Source organism: Lepus europaeus, chromosome 3, assembly GCF_033115175.1.
Source record: "Lepus europaeus isolate LE1 chromosome 3, mLepTim1.pri, whole genome shotgun sequence".
Taxonomy (NCBI): domain Eukaryota; kingdom Metazoa; phylum Chordata; class Mammalia; order Lagomorpha; family Leporidae; genus Lepus; species Lepus europaeus.
The window spans coordinates 129,796,394-129,813,841 of record NC_084829.1 but is presented as its reverse complement, the minus strand read 5'-3'; the positions used below and the strand labels follow the sequence as shown (position 1 = coordinate 129,813,841).

The 17,448-nt window shown below is 41.4% G+C and overlaps 1 protein-coding gene across 1 annotated transcript in view; it reads left to right on the top strand.

The window, feature by feature from the left end:
* The window catches only part of TMEM244 (transmembrane protein 244), a 38,291-nt gene that overhangs the window by 10,721 nt on the left and 10,122 nt on the right, over window positions 1-17,448 (top strand). Inside the window, exons 3-5 of the mRNA XM_062187265.1 lie at window positions 4,161-4,244; window positions 12,291-12,391; window positions 16,021-16,094. Coding sequence (XP_062043249.1) covers window positions 4,161-4,244; window positions 12,291-12,391; window positions 16,021-16,094 — 259 coding nt within the window. The remainder of the gene's footprint in view (window positions 1-4,160; window positions 4,245-12,290; window positions 12,392-16,020; window positions 16,095-17,448) is intronic.

Genomic DNA, 17,448 nt, shown 5'->3' with positions numbered 1-17,448 from the left:
AAAACTTTAGCCCTAGCATGGAAGATTTTTATGGTGGCTGTTGGATCACAGTGCCACTGTGTGCTTACCTGTTGAGTATTGTGGATTTTGAGTGGTGGAAAGTGTAGTGGATAGCTGCTTGGAGAGTTTAGTTAATTCTGAAGTATCTTCTATCATACTCATCAAGAGGGTGAGTTTTCTCTTCTTTGCAATTTGGACAGGTTGAATGAACACATTAAAGTTTGAAATATAATTTAAGATAGTAGCTCTACAAATAGTATTTATACAGTTTGCAACACCTGTTATAGTTGTGGAGATTATAACTGGGTTGATGCTTTCTTTAATTCTTAGGAGAGGGGTGAATCCCTCTTCAGGGGAGCTTATCCTATATATGCTTTCTACATGGCATCTATATAGAGTGGGAATATTCATTGAGATTTGTGATTTTTAATTTGAGATCCTCAGATAGGCTTCAGAGGTTCTGAGAAAATATTCAAATTGCCCACAATCCACACTTTACGTTAGATAGTAAAAATGAAAATGAGCCAGGGGTTAAAAATAACACTGCTTAATTTTACAGATAAAGATAATGCTCAGGGAAAGTTGGCCAAAGCCAAAGAAGCTCTAATTGCTAGAGATGAGATTACTTTCTTTCATGAAAAATTTAGAAAATCTAAGAAAGGGGGAGAAATCGATCATGATGTCATCACCAAGGCTTCTGTTTTTGGGGTGGGCATTGTGATGCAGCAGGTTAAGCTGCCTCTTGGGACACCCACATCCCATATCAGAATGCCAGAGATCAAGTCCTGCCTCTGCTTCCATTGCAGCATCCTGCTAGGGGACAGCACCTGATGGTTCCTGCCACTCATCTAGGGGACCCAAATGGAGTTCCTGGCTCCTGGCTTCTGCCTGGTCCAGGTATTTGAGGAGTGAACCAACAGAATATTCTCTCTCTCTCTCCCTCTTCGTGTCCCTCTTCTTCTCCCTCTCTATCCCTCTGCCTTTCAAATACATAAATAAAACTTCTTTAAAAACTTCTGTTTTGGGGCCGGGGCCGTGGCACAGTAAGTTAATCCTCTGCCTGTGGCACCAGCATCCATATAGGCGCTGGTTCTAGTCCCAGCAGCTCTTCTTCCAGTCCAGCTTTCTGCTGTGGCCTGGGATAGCAGTAGAAGATGGCCCAAGTCCTTGGGCCCCTGCACCTGCATGGGAGACCAGGAAGAAGCACCTGGCTCCTGGCTTCGGAACAGTGCAGCTCCGGCCATTGCGGCCATTTGGAGAGTGAACCAACGGAAGGAAGACCTTTCTCTCTGTCTCTCTCTCTCTCACTGTCTGTAACTCTACCTGTCAAATAAATAAACAAAATCTTTAAAAAAGAAATAACAAAAAACCACTTCTGTTTCCTAGAAGAAACATATAGTTTAGATTGAGAACCACACTTTAAAAAATATGGGTTGATATATTGCTTTCTAACAGTATTGTGCTAAATTCCATTAAAACCATCATTTTTTAACCATCTCAATTTCATTTTTTAGAACAAAATATTCAGTGTTTGAAAGTATGTTGGTTACCTTGATAGGAGAACAGTATTTCCCATGGTTTAGTGTGCATTTCTTTATTATTCATGAAATAAAATTTATATCCATTCATTTTAATTGGTTATTTGTCTCTTGCCCAGTTAGCTCAGGAACCCAGATCTCCCAACTGTCCATCAAATTCCCACTTAAAAATCCCACCTGAGGCTTCAGGAGATGCTACAGCTCCTGCTTACCAACCAGAGTAGTTCCTATATTTTGCAGTATACTTTTGCGCTGCAATCACCAGAAAGGTTTGTTAAAATGCAGATCCCAGGAATAAAAAAGTAGTAAAGTTTGGGAACTCTGGAAGGCCATGTAGACTTACATTGAGTATGGAAATTATGGACAATTATGATGCTTACTGAGAGCCTAAGCTTTGTGAAACCTGGATTAGTTCTCCTCTATGAGATGGGTTTGCCCTTATAAATCAGACCAGAAAATTCACTTTCTGATTGAGACTCAATAAACTTGATATAAAAGTGCAAATCATCTAATGACCAGCTTTGTGAAAATCACTTAATATCTCTGAGCTTCTGTCTGTTCATCTATAAAGGGTTTAATATAGTCCTAGACCATGTATTTATTTTGAAAGGTAAGCTATTGTATACTTTAAAGGGTCGTAAAGATTGTTGGCTTTATTCTCTTGTTCTAATACTGCAGTGTATGATTATTTTGTCTTTACTCGTTCATTTATATCCTCAGGAAGTCTGAAACAGCTTTGGGCAAAATGTCAACACTTGATAATTTTTTGGCTGATTGATTACTACCTCACTGTACAGCAAATATTGCTTTTTATCTGGTGTGGTGTTCAGTGTGGCCTGGATTGTAACCAATCATAACAGATACTCCTTAGAAAGCAATAATGTCCACGCTAATGTTAATCCTAATACAGCAATAAATCATTCAACTTATATTCATTGAGTACTTATATGTGCCAAGAACCATGCTGGACACCATACATATATTATTATTCAGTTCCTTCTTAGATAAAATGGTTTATCATAGACTCTGAACATTTTAGCAACTCACAGAGCCATTAAATTTTGTGAAAGACATCCCATTTGGGTGTTATTAAATGCAATAAGAAGAGAAATTCAAGAGATAAATGAGGTGAAGTGGCTCTGAATTCTAGAAGAAAAGAATAAATGCAAGCTTTTTCTTTGGAGCTCTGCTCAGCCTAGCCAGTGTCAAAACCGACAAGACAATGGAGTGAGTCATGGAGCCGGTGTCCCCCAGGTGCACTGATTCTGAATTTTCAAGGTTGTCACCTGCATATAAACTCTCACTCAATCCCGATCCCAGGCAAGTGCTTACAAAGATACTGTAATCTCTTCTCTGAGGGGATTTTATAACCTCAAACTACTGGAACTATCTTTTTATAGAGATGTAATCATTTATACTGATGTAGTCTTTCCTTTATTTCAGCTCATTGAATGCCTTGTTGTTTAGGGATATGGAAGGAAGGCTGGCATCAAAGTATTTTGATCAAAAGAGGTGACAAAATAAAGACCAATTGTAGAACATACTTTTTGGAAAAGCAACTTGTAAAGCATTTGTTGTATCTTAATTTTTACAGATTGCAAGCTTGTGCTCGATTATTCCACTTCCAAAATAGTTTTGCAATTGTGCATAAACAAAAGGGGAGGAAGTTTCTTAATTAAAAATTGCATTTATGATGGTATGTCTGAGAATATGATGTCTTCAGTTATAGTCAACTATTGCCATAGTCATACTGATGAGGACTATGCTAGAGAGAAAAGCGAGTGACAAAGAGCATGCAAGAGAGAGTAAGAAGTCAGGGAAACTCCTTGGTGGAAATGAGGTTTCAGTTGAGAACTGAAACTCAGAGTTAGCTTTCCAAAGACTGGAACAGTTAGCAATAGACAAGGGGAACAAAACTGAACTGTCCTGGGAATAGAAAGTGCTTACACTTGACTGGCATACCAAAAAAGAGGGCAAACACAAAGGAATAGCAGGATCCAGAGGTGACCTTCACATATGTATGGGGTACTTTAGAAAGTTTCTGGAATACTGTAATGAAAAGTAAAGTTTATTTTTTGTAAAAAGTTCTAAATCCATGCATGTGTGGGATCTTCAAAGAACACATGGAAAATGTACATTATGAAAAATGATACATGGATTTCAAAAAGTTTTGCACTAAAATACATTTTTTAGTTTTATCTAAGAACTTTTTTAAAGGGATTTATTTATTTATTTGAAAGTCAGAGTTACACAGAGAGAGGAGAGGCAGAGAGAGAGAGGTCTTCCATCCACTGGTTCACTCCCCAATTGGTTGCAATGGTCAGAGCTGCACCGATCCGAAGCCAGGAGCCAGGAGCCAGGAGCTTCTTCCAGGTCTCCCACGCAGGTGCAGGGGCCCAAGGCCTTGGGCCATCTTCTACGGCTTTCCCAGGCCATAGCAGGGAGCTGGATCAGAAGTGCAGCAGCCGGAACTAGAACCAGCGCCCATATGGGATGCCAGTACTTCAGGCCAGGGCGTTAACCCACTGTGCCACAGTGCCAGCCCCTAAGAACTTTTGAAGTCCCCTCATACAAGCTAATATTGGGGAAAATTTGCCTGTTGTTTATGTCTGTTTTGGCCAGTTGCTCCACTGGAGGCGACATCTTCCCAGAAAATCAGGTCCGCTGCAGCAGGAACGCAATGAAAAGGCGTACGTAGTGTTAAGGGTATGTATTTACTTAACCTCCAAAATGTGCTCCAATGTTAGACCAGAAGATTGGAGAGGCTGACTGCCCTCCCCAGGGATTCAGCTGAGGAGCGCCAGATCTAAAAAGAAGAGAAAATGGAGGTGATAGAGAGGTGGCAGGGGGAGAGTCTTGAGAGAAGACTACATGGAGAAGAGCAGAGACATCAGAGAAAGTCCAAGTGCCTAGACACATTGTGGCTAACGCCAATGGCCAAAAGGAATATGAGCCATTGGCGGAAGACAAGTCCCTCACAGATCCCTGTCAATGGGATGTGCACCTGTGCAAGGTGTATTTCTCCTTGCCGGGAGTGTAGCTCCTTGCCTCCTCATTGCTCTTGGGTAGTCCAGGAGAACACCATGCTTTATGGTCCCTGAAGCTGCCCAGTGAGCCTCTTCCCCCAACCTCCCCATCTCAATGGTGCTCATGATGCTTTTGAACTCCCTGAAATCATCTGCCTTGGACCTCAGGGGGCCAAGCACCAGCATCTCTTTCTTATCCTACATAGAGAGCACACTTCCTGTTTGGCAGCTTTGTTGTGAGAATTCAAGGAGATGAGCTTTGTAAAGTGGCTAGCTTGGTGCCTTTCACAAGCAGGTGTTACACAAGATTATCCCTATTCCACCCCTTAAAGAATACAGACATTGATCAAAGTTTCATTACTAAAACCATATTTCAGAAGTTTGTAAATATGTTCACTAGCTAAGTAAAATTTTCAGGAATGTTGAAAAAAATGATTATGAAAAAGCAAATCTATACAAATGTGAATAAAATAGTAAGATGAATTTCATTTATCTGTCACCCAACCTCACGATTATTAACTCCTGGTCAATCTTATTTTATATATATTTCCCACCTTTATTTTTAGAATTTTACTTATTTATTTGAGAGGTAGAGTTACAGACAGACAGAGAGGTTTTTCATCCACTGGTTCACTCCCAAAATGGCCACAATGGCTGGAGCTGGGCCGATCCGAAACCATGAGCCAAGAACTCCTATGTATCCCATGCAAGAGCAGGGGCCCAAGCATTTGGGCCATCTTCTACTGATTTCCCAAGCTATTAGCAGAGAGCTGTACTGGAAGAGGGGCCCCTGGGACATGAACCAGCAACCATATGGGATGCCGGTGCTGCAGGAGACTTTAGCCTACTGTGCTGCAGCATTGCCTTCCCAACCTTTTTATTTTGAAGCTAACCCACATATTTTTTATCTATAAATATTTCCCTATGTATATTTAAAAATGAAGATTTTAAAAGACTAGAATGCTGGGGGCTGACGCTGTGGCACAGCGGGTTAAAGTAGCTGCCTGCAGTGCTAGCATCCCATATGGGGCTCCAGTTTGTGTCCCAGCTTCTCCACTTCAGATCCAGCTCCCCACTAATGTACCTGAGGAAGTGGTGGAGGATGGCCCAAATCCTTGGGCTCCTGCACCCACATGGGAGACCTGGAAGAAGCCTCTGGCTCTTGGCTTCAGATCAGCTCAGCTCCAACTGATGTGGCCATTTGGAGAGTGAACTAGTGGATGGAAGACCTCTCTCTCTGTCTCTACCTCTCTCTGTAACTCTTTCAAATAAATAAAAAATAGACCTTTAAATAAATCAGAACTTAAACATTAATAATGAGTTTTCAATATCATTAAATATACAGTCAAGGTTAGATAGCCAAATGGTTCATAAGTATCATAATAATTTTTATAGTTTGATTCAGGATCTCATTTTTTGTGACAAAATAAAAATTGGCAGTAGTTAAATATCTGAACTGCTACATACTCTGATTCTCATATATTGGATTTTCTTAAGAGTACGGTGATCATATGTATAACATAATGAAGTTATGTGTTCAGTCATTTGGACAGCATTAAGTGCCTTTCCTTTAGTAATTCAATACAATTTCCCAACCCCAGTCTTAAGTCTGCCACTAGATAAAGGTATGTCCTTGGGTCATTCCCTCAATCTGTCCAAGTTCCAATTTCCGAAATTTAAAAAGAAAGTGTTGAGCTGGAGTAGAGTATTCAACACACATTTATTACAAGTCCCCAGGTGAGAGACAGGACAGTGCAGGGTCAGGAGGGAGAATGTGGACATCCAACTCCTCTGGACTGGACTCTCGCCACACACGCAGGCCATGTGAGTTGGGATAAGTTTCTGAACCTCTTTTTACTCCTGCTTCCAAACTGTGAAATGCAGATGACACTCATCCAAACTCAGAGTCTTTCACACATGTGCGTAGTTGTGGGTGCCAGGAAGGGTGGATAGAATAACAAGTATCAGCTGTGATTGTCACTCGGACTAGCTACATGTCAAGTACTCAGTGGCCTGTATGGGTAGTGGTCACCATATTGGCTGATGTAGCTCTAACCTCTGTGTAGCCTTCCAGCTTTCTCTGCCCCAGTTGATAATTGTAACTGTATTTAGCAGAGAAGGCTGGAAGGCTAGGCAGAGGTTAGAGCTACATCAGCCAATATGGTGACCACTACCCATACAGGCCACTGAGTACTTGACATATAGCTAGTCCGAGCTGGGATGTGTTGTAAATATCTGGGTTTCTATGATGTAGTAGGAACAAATGACATTTAAAAATTTATTCGTAATTTTTAATGTTCAGGAGCTGGTGCTGTAGCACAGCAGATTAAAGCCTTGGCCTGAAGCGCCAGCATCCCATATGGGCACTGGTTCCAGTCCTGGCTGCTCCTCTTCCCATCCAGCTCTCTGCTGTGGCCTGGGAAAGCAGTAGTAGATGGCCCAAGTCCTTGGGTCCCTGCACCCATGTGGGAGACCTGGAAGAAGCTCCTGGATCCTGGCTTCAGATTGGCGCAGCACCGGCTTTTGCAGCCATCTGGGGAGTGACCCAGCGGATGGAAGACCTCTCTCTCTGCCTCTACTTCTCTCTGTAACTCTGTCTTTCTTATAAATAAAATAAATCTTTAAAAAAATTTTAATGTTCAGTACATAGTGAAATCAAAATGCATTGGATATATCAAGTCAAATAAATGTTATTAAAATTAATTTCACCTTTGAAAATGTTTTATGAATGTGGCTACTAGAAAATTTGAAACTATATAGGTGGCTTGTATTATGTTTCTACTGGACAGTACTGGGCTAGATCACTGATTTCCATTTCAATCACTTTGTATGGACCTTGAGCCTTTTAATTGTCCATCTAGTCAAACAAGTCTGAAAATTGGGAAATATAACAATGTCTTCTTTAACACGCACAATTTGTCAATCCTGTTTCCTTTGTAGCTCACACATCTGTCCTCTTTGGCATCTCCCCTGCTGACCTAGTATATTAAAAACCCATTTAAATGCTTTCCCTCCCTAATAGCCTTTCTCCAATCTAGAGAGCTCCTTAAATCTCAGTCTTTCCATGGCCCTCAGAGACATTCAGAATTCATCAAGTTTCAAAATTCCCTTCACAACTGACAGGAGCGCATTAAACATTCCCTAGAACACTTTCCCAGCTTAGATGCAATCTTAGTTTGAAAGTCTTTGCCCTTATGCCTATAGCCAACTCCTCACCCCCACCCCAGTGCATTGCAAATAGCACCATGGTTAAGAATGAGAAAGCAGGGGTAGATGCTTCACCTTGTGTTAAGAGGCCTATTGTGATGCCAGCATCCCATATCAGAGAGCCTAGGTTTAATTCATATCAGAGAGCCTGGCTCACTCTGTTTCTGGCTCCTGCTAGTGCAGACCCTGGGAGGCTCAAGTGATTAGGTTCCACCACCCATGTGGGAAACCTGGATTGAGTTCCTGGCTTCTGGCTCTGGCTCTGGTCCTGGCTCTGGTCCTGGTCCTGGCCTAGCCCCAGCCCCAGCCCTGGCCATTACTGGCATTTGGGGAATGAGCAGTGGATGAGAACTCTTTCTATGTGTGTGTGTGTGTGTGCATGATGTTTTTCTGCTTCTCAAATACAACTTCTAAAAGGATATATTCTTCTTTATAAAAAAAAAAAAAAAGTCAGTAGGATTAGGTCCTAGCTCTGTAATTTATTGTCAAACATTGCAAAAGTTACTAAGCTATTCTGAGCCTCATTTTTCTTCTCATTAAAGAAGGAATAATTATAATAGAGCATACCACTCAGAATTTTAATACAGATTAAATTAGGGAATACACATTTGGTGCCTGATAAACAGTAAACCTAGGATAAATGTTATTGTTGAACATTGTTCCTTATGCCTGCCCCCCCCCAGCACATGCAGCCTACCTATAGCCTTACCTGCATCCTCTGTATACCCTCAATTACAGCTGCTCTCTCTATACTATAGCCATCTGTTTACTCATTCTTGCCTCCAGATGCGTAGTTCTCAAAGTGTGGATATAAGAATAGTAGACTCAGAAAATCATGGGAATTTGTCAGAAATGCAAATTCTAGTAAATTTCTAGGGTCCTCTCAGACCTACTGAAGCACAAATTCTGGAACTGGGACCCAGCACTCTGGGTTTTAACCTGCTCTCAAAGTAAGTCTGATACTTGACATTAAAGTAACTGTTAGATTAGGTCTCTGTGGCAGTACCCACATCCAGTTCATCTTGCGTTGTCACTCAGTCCAGGGACTGTTTGTCAAAGGAAAAAAAAATGGATTAGTGAATCCTGATGAGAGTGCATTGCCACAGAAGAGCATCAAGCAGGGAAATGTCATGATCTGATATTTTAGAAGGTGAGTTCTACAGGCTGTGTGTACATTCGAGGGAGAGGTCACTCAAGGCAAGTGAATTGGCTTAAAGAAAAATTACTATTTGAAAGTAGGGCTTACAGTTTGGGTAGAAGCAGATAACTACAAAATCTATGCCTTTTTAAAAATTTCTTAAGGAATCATTTTAAAATGCATTACTCTAATATTATACCTATAAGTGGTATTTTATATTTTTGGGGAAAAGGTATTATCTGTAACTCACATGTGTCAACCAGTACATTCTCCCATAAATTATGATTTAACTTTCCCAAATAGTTCCAAACATCTTACATCGATTTGGTATTTGAGAATTTTTCAAGTATAGCGCAAAATATTGTTTTGATTATAATAATAAAATTTTATAGCCAATGAGCGTAGAGAACATTAAAATGTTATTTAAGTTTCATATTTGTTTGAAAATATATATTAGAATAGGGACTATATGTTATTCATCTTATTTTGAATTGAAACAACATGAAAAAATCCTTAGAAATCTTTCAACTAGAAACTATTAGTGCTCAAAGTAAAAAATAACTAATTGATATTAATACGTGGTGAAGAGTAAAACAAACAGACATGATTCTTTAAAAACATTATAGGGCTGGGGGAGTGGGAGTTTAACCTAGCAATTAAGATGCCTACCTCCCATATCACAATGCTTGGGTTAAATATATGGCTCTGGCTCCTGATCCCAGCTTCACACAGGTGCAGACCCTGGAGGGAGCAGTGATGGTTCAAGTAATTGGATTCATGCCAGTCAAGTGGAAGACATGGGTTGCATTCCCCTCTCTGGCTCTGGGGCATTTAGAGAGTGAAGCAAAGGATGAGACTCTGTCTCTGACTCTCTCTCATAATAAAATAAATAAATAAATATTATTTCAGCCTTATAATGGGATGAAGAAGCCCCAAACTTTCTGTATATCATATAGCCATCTTCTGTCAGTGGATTTCATGCCCAACAATTGTGTTGAGAAAACATTGATCCAGTTTATATGCAAGCATTAAAAAAAAAAAAAAAGATTTATTTTCTGTTCAAAAGGCAGAGTTACAGAGAGGCAGAGGCAGAGAGAGAGAGGACTTCCATCCACTGGTTCACTCCTCGAATTACCACAAATGCCGGAGCTGGGGCGATCAGAAGCCAGGAGCCAGGAGCTTCTTCCAGGTCTCCCATGCGAGTTCAGGGCCCCAAGCACTTGGGCCATCCTCTACTGCCTTCCCAGGTCATGGCAGAGCGCTGGATTGGAAGTGGAGCAGCCAGGACTTGAACCAGTGCCCACATGGGATGCTGGTACTACACATGTTGACTTCACCCACCATACCACAGCACAGGCCCCAGTATATAACTCTTTTTTTTTTTTCTTTTTTTGACAGGCAGAGTGGACAGGGAGAGAGAGAAAGAGACAGAGAGGAAGGTCTTCCTTTGCCGTTGGTTCACCCTCCAATGGCCGCTGCGGCTGGCACACTGCAGCCTGCGCACCGCGCTGAACCGAAGGCAGGAGCCAGGTGCTTCTCCTGGTCTCCCATGGGGTGCAGGGCCCAAGCACTTGGGCCATCCTCCACTGCACTCCCTGGCCACAGCAGAGAGCTGGCCTGGTAGAAGGGCAACCGGGACAGAATCCGGCACCCCGACTGGGACTAGAACCCGGTGTGCCGGCGCTGCAGGAGGAGGATTAGCCTATTGAGCCGCGACACCAGCTTCCAGTATATCACTCTTATCAATTTGTTTGACAAAGATTGGAAACAAAATTTGACAAAATACTAGAACTCATTAAGGCAATAGGAAAATAGCAAAGTTACAATATTCTAAATCATCACAGTAAACCCATTTACTATTTGCCTGTGATTATTCAATAAGTAGGTATATGGCCTACTGATAGGCAATGAGACATCATGGGAAGTTTTATGGGGGTTTCTCAGAAAGATTTTCATTCTCTAATAAAGGAAAGAGCTACAAGAATAAAGTCTTTTACTTTTAAAAAGCACAGTGTCAGCCATCATGAAACCATAGGGCTATACATGTGTCTGGGAGAGAATGAGGGACATGGATAGGATGATACAAAGGACTAAGGAAAGAGAAACTGAAGATCACCAGGGAAGAGATTACCAGGCCAAGGAATGCAAGCTGTTTCAGTGCAAAGGAGGGTTGAGAAGGAGGGACAGAGACAAGAGAAACTTAGTGGGTGGGGTGGGGGAAGGACATGAGCAAAAAGTAGAAGGGGTTGAGCTGGTGTGGGGGTGGGCAGTGAGGGAAGATTCTGAAGGTCCTAGAATCTTGGGGTCTTGGTTTCCCAGGGTCCTCCTAAGCCTAATAGTCCAACCATTTAAAATAGTTGAAAGAAGTAAGTTTGTGGTAAATCTGGGCACTCAAAAAACTTTTTTCTTGCCTCTAGCAGAAGGCTGCCCCTGTATCCAAGCCAACTAAAGATTTGGTAGATTTGGTGAATTGGTCATCCAAAAAGTGAATAATTCCGAAGTGTTAAGAGTTTTGGCTAAACAAAAATTACGTTCAAAACTACTCGAAAAAGTGGAAAGTTCCCATGTGAGATACTGAAATGTGTAAGAATGTATTTTAAAATATTCATAGTGAAGTTATTTATTGGCATTTTAAATTTTTTCCACATACAATGCCTATTTATATGCTTTGTGCATTTTCCTGTTGGTTTGTCTTTTTTCCTTTGCATGCATTTATATGTTGTACATACCAATTCTTTGCCTGTGATAGATGTTACATATATTTTCTCCAAACTTCTTCCTTGGCATTTAAGCCTTTAATTCATTTGAAATTATTGTGGTGTCTGGAACAAGACTGGAATCTAGTGGGATTTTTCTATTTAGAAGCTAGACATTTTGTTACAATGCCACTTGCTGAATAATCCATCTGGTCCCCATTAATTTGCTATGTTTCCTTGTTGAGTATCACATGTGGGAAAGTCCATTTTAGGCCTTCTATTGTGTTTAGTTGATTGCTTTGTAAATTATGTAGGGTTTTTAATCATACATTTTTAAAAATTCCCTACCTGTTGTCATATTTTTACTGTTACTACAGCTGAAATTTAGAACTATGTCGTCATGTTAAAACACAAATATTGGCATTTAGAAAGTTTGGTCTAGTGGATTGAGGCAGAGTGATATGGATTTAAATGCTGCCTTAGTCTTTGGTTCTAATTTGTAATATGCCAGTCTCTCCAAATCTTCAGCTCTTTCATTGTGCATTTTTAAGTCCTTCTCATTGCATGGGTCTCTAGGCAATACCAGGCTACCAAGGCTACCTAGCAGTCATTTATCATCTTTTCTTTGTGGAACTAATGGTTATCAACAAACACGTGAAAAAGCCCAGGCTCTTGGATCTCACAGCAGTTTTCTCCACAGGTTGTGTTGCAGAACCTCCTTATCTGTGTCATCCTGTTCTACACTGTGTATTATGTAACTCTGAGCTTGTGCTGCCTGACGCTCAAGTAAGTAGTAGCACCCTGTCTTCAAACAGAATTAAAAAACTGACATTCAATGCAAAAGGAATTTCCATCTATTGTTTCACGTCTTCATGGAGTAGAGAGTGGCATTTTTAATAGCAAAGGCTTTAGCTTTTGGTTTAATGTCCCATTTTTGGAAATGATAAAAGTAGCAATCACGAAATGAATTGGATAGAACGAGGCAGGATTGTTCTGATTCATTGGAGGGCAGTCAGGGAAAGAAAGTGAAACTACTACTCCCTGGGCTAACATTGAATTAAAGGAGATTTGGATGAGAATGGAGCCTAGAGATAATCTTCATCCAATGTAAATATTTTCTAATATATACTCTTGTCACTGAAGCAATGTGAGTTCAGCTGCCCATGTGCACAGAAAAGTCAGACACTGAAACCATGGCCTTTTGTAGACAGAAAGTTTATTATGAGGCAATCAAGTAAGGAGTTAGGAGTAATGGTTAAATTGATCAGCTCTTGTCCTGACTGTTGATGTACAATGCAATACGTTATCCATTATAGTATTTTTTTTTTGTTCTAGTACTATTGTTTGAACTCTGTAATTAACACACAATTATTCTTAGGTGTTTAAATTTTAACCGAAAAGTGATCCCTGTTAAATATAAGAATGGGAAAAAGAGAGGGAGGAGATGTACAATTTGGGACATGCTCAATCAGACTTGCCCCAAATAGTGAAGTTAGAAACATGCCAGGGGATTCCAATCAATCCCATCAAGGTGGCATGTACCAATGCCATCTCACTAGTCCAAGTGATCAACTTCTGTTCGCAATTGATCACACTGATAGGTCTAAGAGTCAAAGGGATCACACAAACAAGACTAGTGTCTGCTAATACTAACTGATAGAATCAAAAAGGGAGAGAACGATCCAACATGGGAATTGGGAGACACAGCAGAGTCATAGAATGGCAGTTGTCCTAAATAGCACTCTGGCCTCAGAATCAGCCCGTAAGGCATTCAGATCTGGCTGAAGAGCCCATGAGAGCATTTTAGGCATGCAAAGCCAAGACATTCTGAAAAAAAAAAAAAAAAAAAAAAAAAAAAAAAAAAAAAACCTAAATGAAAGATCTCTGTGTGTGAGCTCCCAGTGGAAAGAACGGGGCCATCAAAGGAGGTACCTTTCTCTGAAGGGAGGAGAGAACTTCCACTTTAACTATGACTCTATCGGAATAAGATCAAAGTCAGTGAACTCTAAAGGCTTCCATAGCCTTGGCAACTCATGACTAGAGCCTAGGGCGATTCCTGATGCCATAAACAAGAGTGTCAGATTGTTAAGTCAACAACAGGAGTCACTGTGTACTTACGTCTCATGTGGGATCTGTCCTTAATGGGTTGTCCAATGTGAAGTAATGCTATAACTAGTACTAAAACAATATTTTTACACTTTGTGTTTCTATGTGGGTGCAAACTGATGAAATCTTTACTTAGCACATACTGAATCGATCTTCTGTATATAAAGATAATTGAAAATGAGAAAAAAAACTTGGTGTTAAATTGGACATTGCATAGAAAATTAATCAATTCTTTAAAAATATCATGTAGGATCTCTGTCCTTAATGTGCTGTACATTGTGATTTAATGCTATAACTAGTACTCCAACAGTATTTTTCACTTTGTGTTGCTATGTGAGGGCAAACTGTTGAAATCTTTACTTAACATATACTAAACTGATCTTCTATACATAAAGAGAATTTAAAATGAATCTTGATGTGAATGGAAGGGGAGAGGGAGCAGGAAAGGGGAGAGTTGCGGGTGGGAGGGAAGTTATGGGGGTGGGGGAAGCCATTGTAATCCATAAGCTGTACTTTGGAAATTTATATTCATTAAATAAAAGTTTTTAAAAAAATCTGATTTCCCAGTTTTTGCAACAGACATTTATTTGAAAGGGAAGGAGTAGAGCCAGCATCACCAGTTTTTGCCCTGGCTGCTCTATTTCTGATCCAGCTCCCTACTAATGGCCTGGGAAAGCAGTAGAAAATGACCCAAGTGCTTGGGCCCCTGCACCCATGTGGGAGGCCTGGAAGAAGCTCCTGGCTCCTGGCTTTGGTCTGGCCCAGCCCTGGCCCTTGAGCTCTTTGGGAATTGAACCATGGGATGGAAGACCAGGCTCTCTTTGTCTGCCAACCCCTCCTTTCCCCTCCCCTCCAAATTCTGAATTTCAAGTAAATAAAATAAATCTAAAAAACAAAAGAAAGAACGGAGGGAAGGAGGAAGGAAGGAAGGAAGAAAAAGAAAAGAAAGAAAGGGAGGATGGCGGAATGAAACATGGGAGTTGAGAGGCTGGTGGAAGAAGGGGTGTGCCTGGTGTTTCTGTGCAGGCGTGGTCAGCTACCCACTTCTTCGGTATGCAGTGTAAGCTAATGTTCGATGGGCAGAGATTTGGGCTCAAAATGGGTGAATTCACCCTGGTCAGTAGCAGTACTGTGGTTCTGACAGTACTTCCCAATTTGGGAAGTTTTAACAAAATTTCTTGTTGCTCTATGAGGTAAGCTCAGAAGTTTTCATTCCTCGTCTATTAACCGTGCTAGGGTGGTAGCTTTGGACTGCAAGTCAGGAAGATGGCATTTTGGCCCTGGTTCTTACTAACTCCCCAAATCATCTTGACCAAGCCATACAGTTTCCCTTATTTCTCTGTCTTCATTTGTCAAATGGAGGTAACAGTACAGGAAAGGTTTATCATGAGGGCAAAATGAGATAGCGCGTGTATTTTTGACGGTATCCTTTCTGTGTAAGTGAAATTATTTTGTTGCTGTGGTTGGAATTGTTCTCTAAAAATCTAGGTTACCTTGAAATACATGATGTATATTTACACATTTTCTGTAAGTTGAGTGCTTACACGATTTTATTGTGCAAGAAAAGAATTTTATTTCAATATTAAAATTAATACAAAAATAATTATACTTGCTTTTGCAATGGAAAGAATGTTATTTAGCATGCTTGCAGGCAAACCCACTGTGAAAATATCTAGTGCTCACAAGCAGCCTGAGCACCTGGAAGACTGAAGATGGTGCAGCAAGAAAGACTTTTCTGAGCAAAGCATTTCAAGGGTTGGTAATTAATGTGGAGCAGCTGCAATAATAAGACCTTAAAGCTCCAGGAGGCAGCTAACTGGCCAATCAGCTGCACACAATTGCAAACTTGGGCACAATGGAAAGTTAAGTGTATGTTTTATAGATTCAAATTTTAGAGCAAGAAGGAATCCCGGGGAATAACATTTTCAGTTTACAGATAAGAAACTGAAAGTCCAAGAGGTTAAGTGCCTTGCTCAATGCCAGGATTAGAACCTGTGTCTTATGTTTCTTCCTTCTTGATGGTATGAAAGCATCCTCTCACATTTGATGGCAAGAACTACCAAGGCAGAAGCTGAGACCTCAAATACAGTTAAGTCCACTTAGACCAAATGGACTTGATTAGGCAAGAAGACAATTGGGACAAGATGCTATTTGACTGCCATGCAAGTCAGCTGGTTTTTCAATGTACCACATGGGTAAATCTAATAATGACTTATTCTTGACGTGAGTAGTGACGAACAAAACTTCAGTGTGCACGCTTAGGAACTGCTTTCTTCAGGGTAAAGTGTTTTTATTTGTAACATCTTCAGGGTATGTGAGTTGGATGTTCTGGCACCATTTGACTTCAAAACAACCCCTTCATGGCTCAACACCCATTATAAAGGTAATTATTTTTAACTTTTAATTCTTGCCCAATAGTAAACTATATGCACCCAAAAATCTATATTTTAGTTCAAAATAAAAAAATTTTTAAGAAGCAGGCCTTCTTCCCAGACATCTGTATATTATATCTAACTTTGAAAACAAAATGGAAAAACTACAATTAAAACTTTTAAAGTGGGGCCGGCGCCGTGGCTCAACAGGCTAATCCTCCGCCTTGCGGCGCCGGCACACCGGGTTCTAGTCCCGGTCGGGGCACCGATCCTGTCCCGGTTGCCCCTCTTCCAGGCCAGCTCTCTGCTGTGGCTAGGGAGTGCAGTGGAGGATGGCCCAAGTGTTTGGGCCCTGCACCCCATGGGAGACCAGGAGAAGCACCTGGCTCCTGCCATCGGAACAGCACGGTGCGCCGGCCGCAGCGCACCAGCCGCGGCGGCCATTGGAGGGTGAACCAACGGCAAAAGGAAGACCTTTCTCTCTGTCTCTCTCTCACTGTCCACTCTGCCTGTCAAAAATTAAAAATTAAAAAAAAAAAAAAAACTTTTAAAGTGGGAATGGGCGTTTAGCTTCATGGTTAAGATGCTTGCATCCCACAACACAACACAGTGCCTGGCATTGATTTCCCACTCCAGCTTCTCACTGGTACACACCTGGAAAGGCAGCTGTCATGGCTGAAGTGTGGGTTCCTGCCACTGACATGAGACTTACATTGTGTCCCGGTTCCTAGCTGTGGTCCCAGCCCAACCCCAGCTATTACAGGCACATGGGGAGTGAGCCAGCAGGTAGGAGCTCACTTGTACTTTCTCTCTCTCCACTTCTCATCCCTCATCTTTCTGACCATCACATTAAAAAAATTAAATGGCCGGCGCCGTGGCTCAATAGGCTAATCCTCCACCTGCAGCGCTGGCACACCAGGTTCTAGTCCTGGTTGGGGCACCGGATTCTTTCCCAGTTGCCCCTCTTCCAGGCCAGCTGTCTGCTGTGGCCTGGGAGTGCAGTGGAGGATGGCCCAAGTGCTTGGGCCCTGCACCCCATGGGAGACCAGGAGAAGCACCTGGCTCCTGCCTTCGGATCAGCGCAGTGTGCCGGCCGCAGCGCGCCGGCCGTGGGGGCCATTGGAGGGTGAACCAACGGCAAAGGAAGACCTTTCTCTCGGTCTCTCTCTCTCACTGTCCACTCTGTCAAAAAAAAAATGTACAAAAAAAATAATAATAAACGACTAATTCCTAGGAGATGTAGTAAGTGAGGGAGGGAGCTAGAATTTTTACATGAATTTTTATTTCATGCTGTTAAGGGTGATCTCTTGATGCATTAAATAGTTTTGCAAAGAAAAGGAAAAATGGTTTAATGTACTGTTGCAG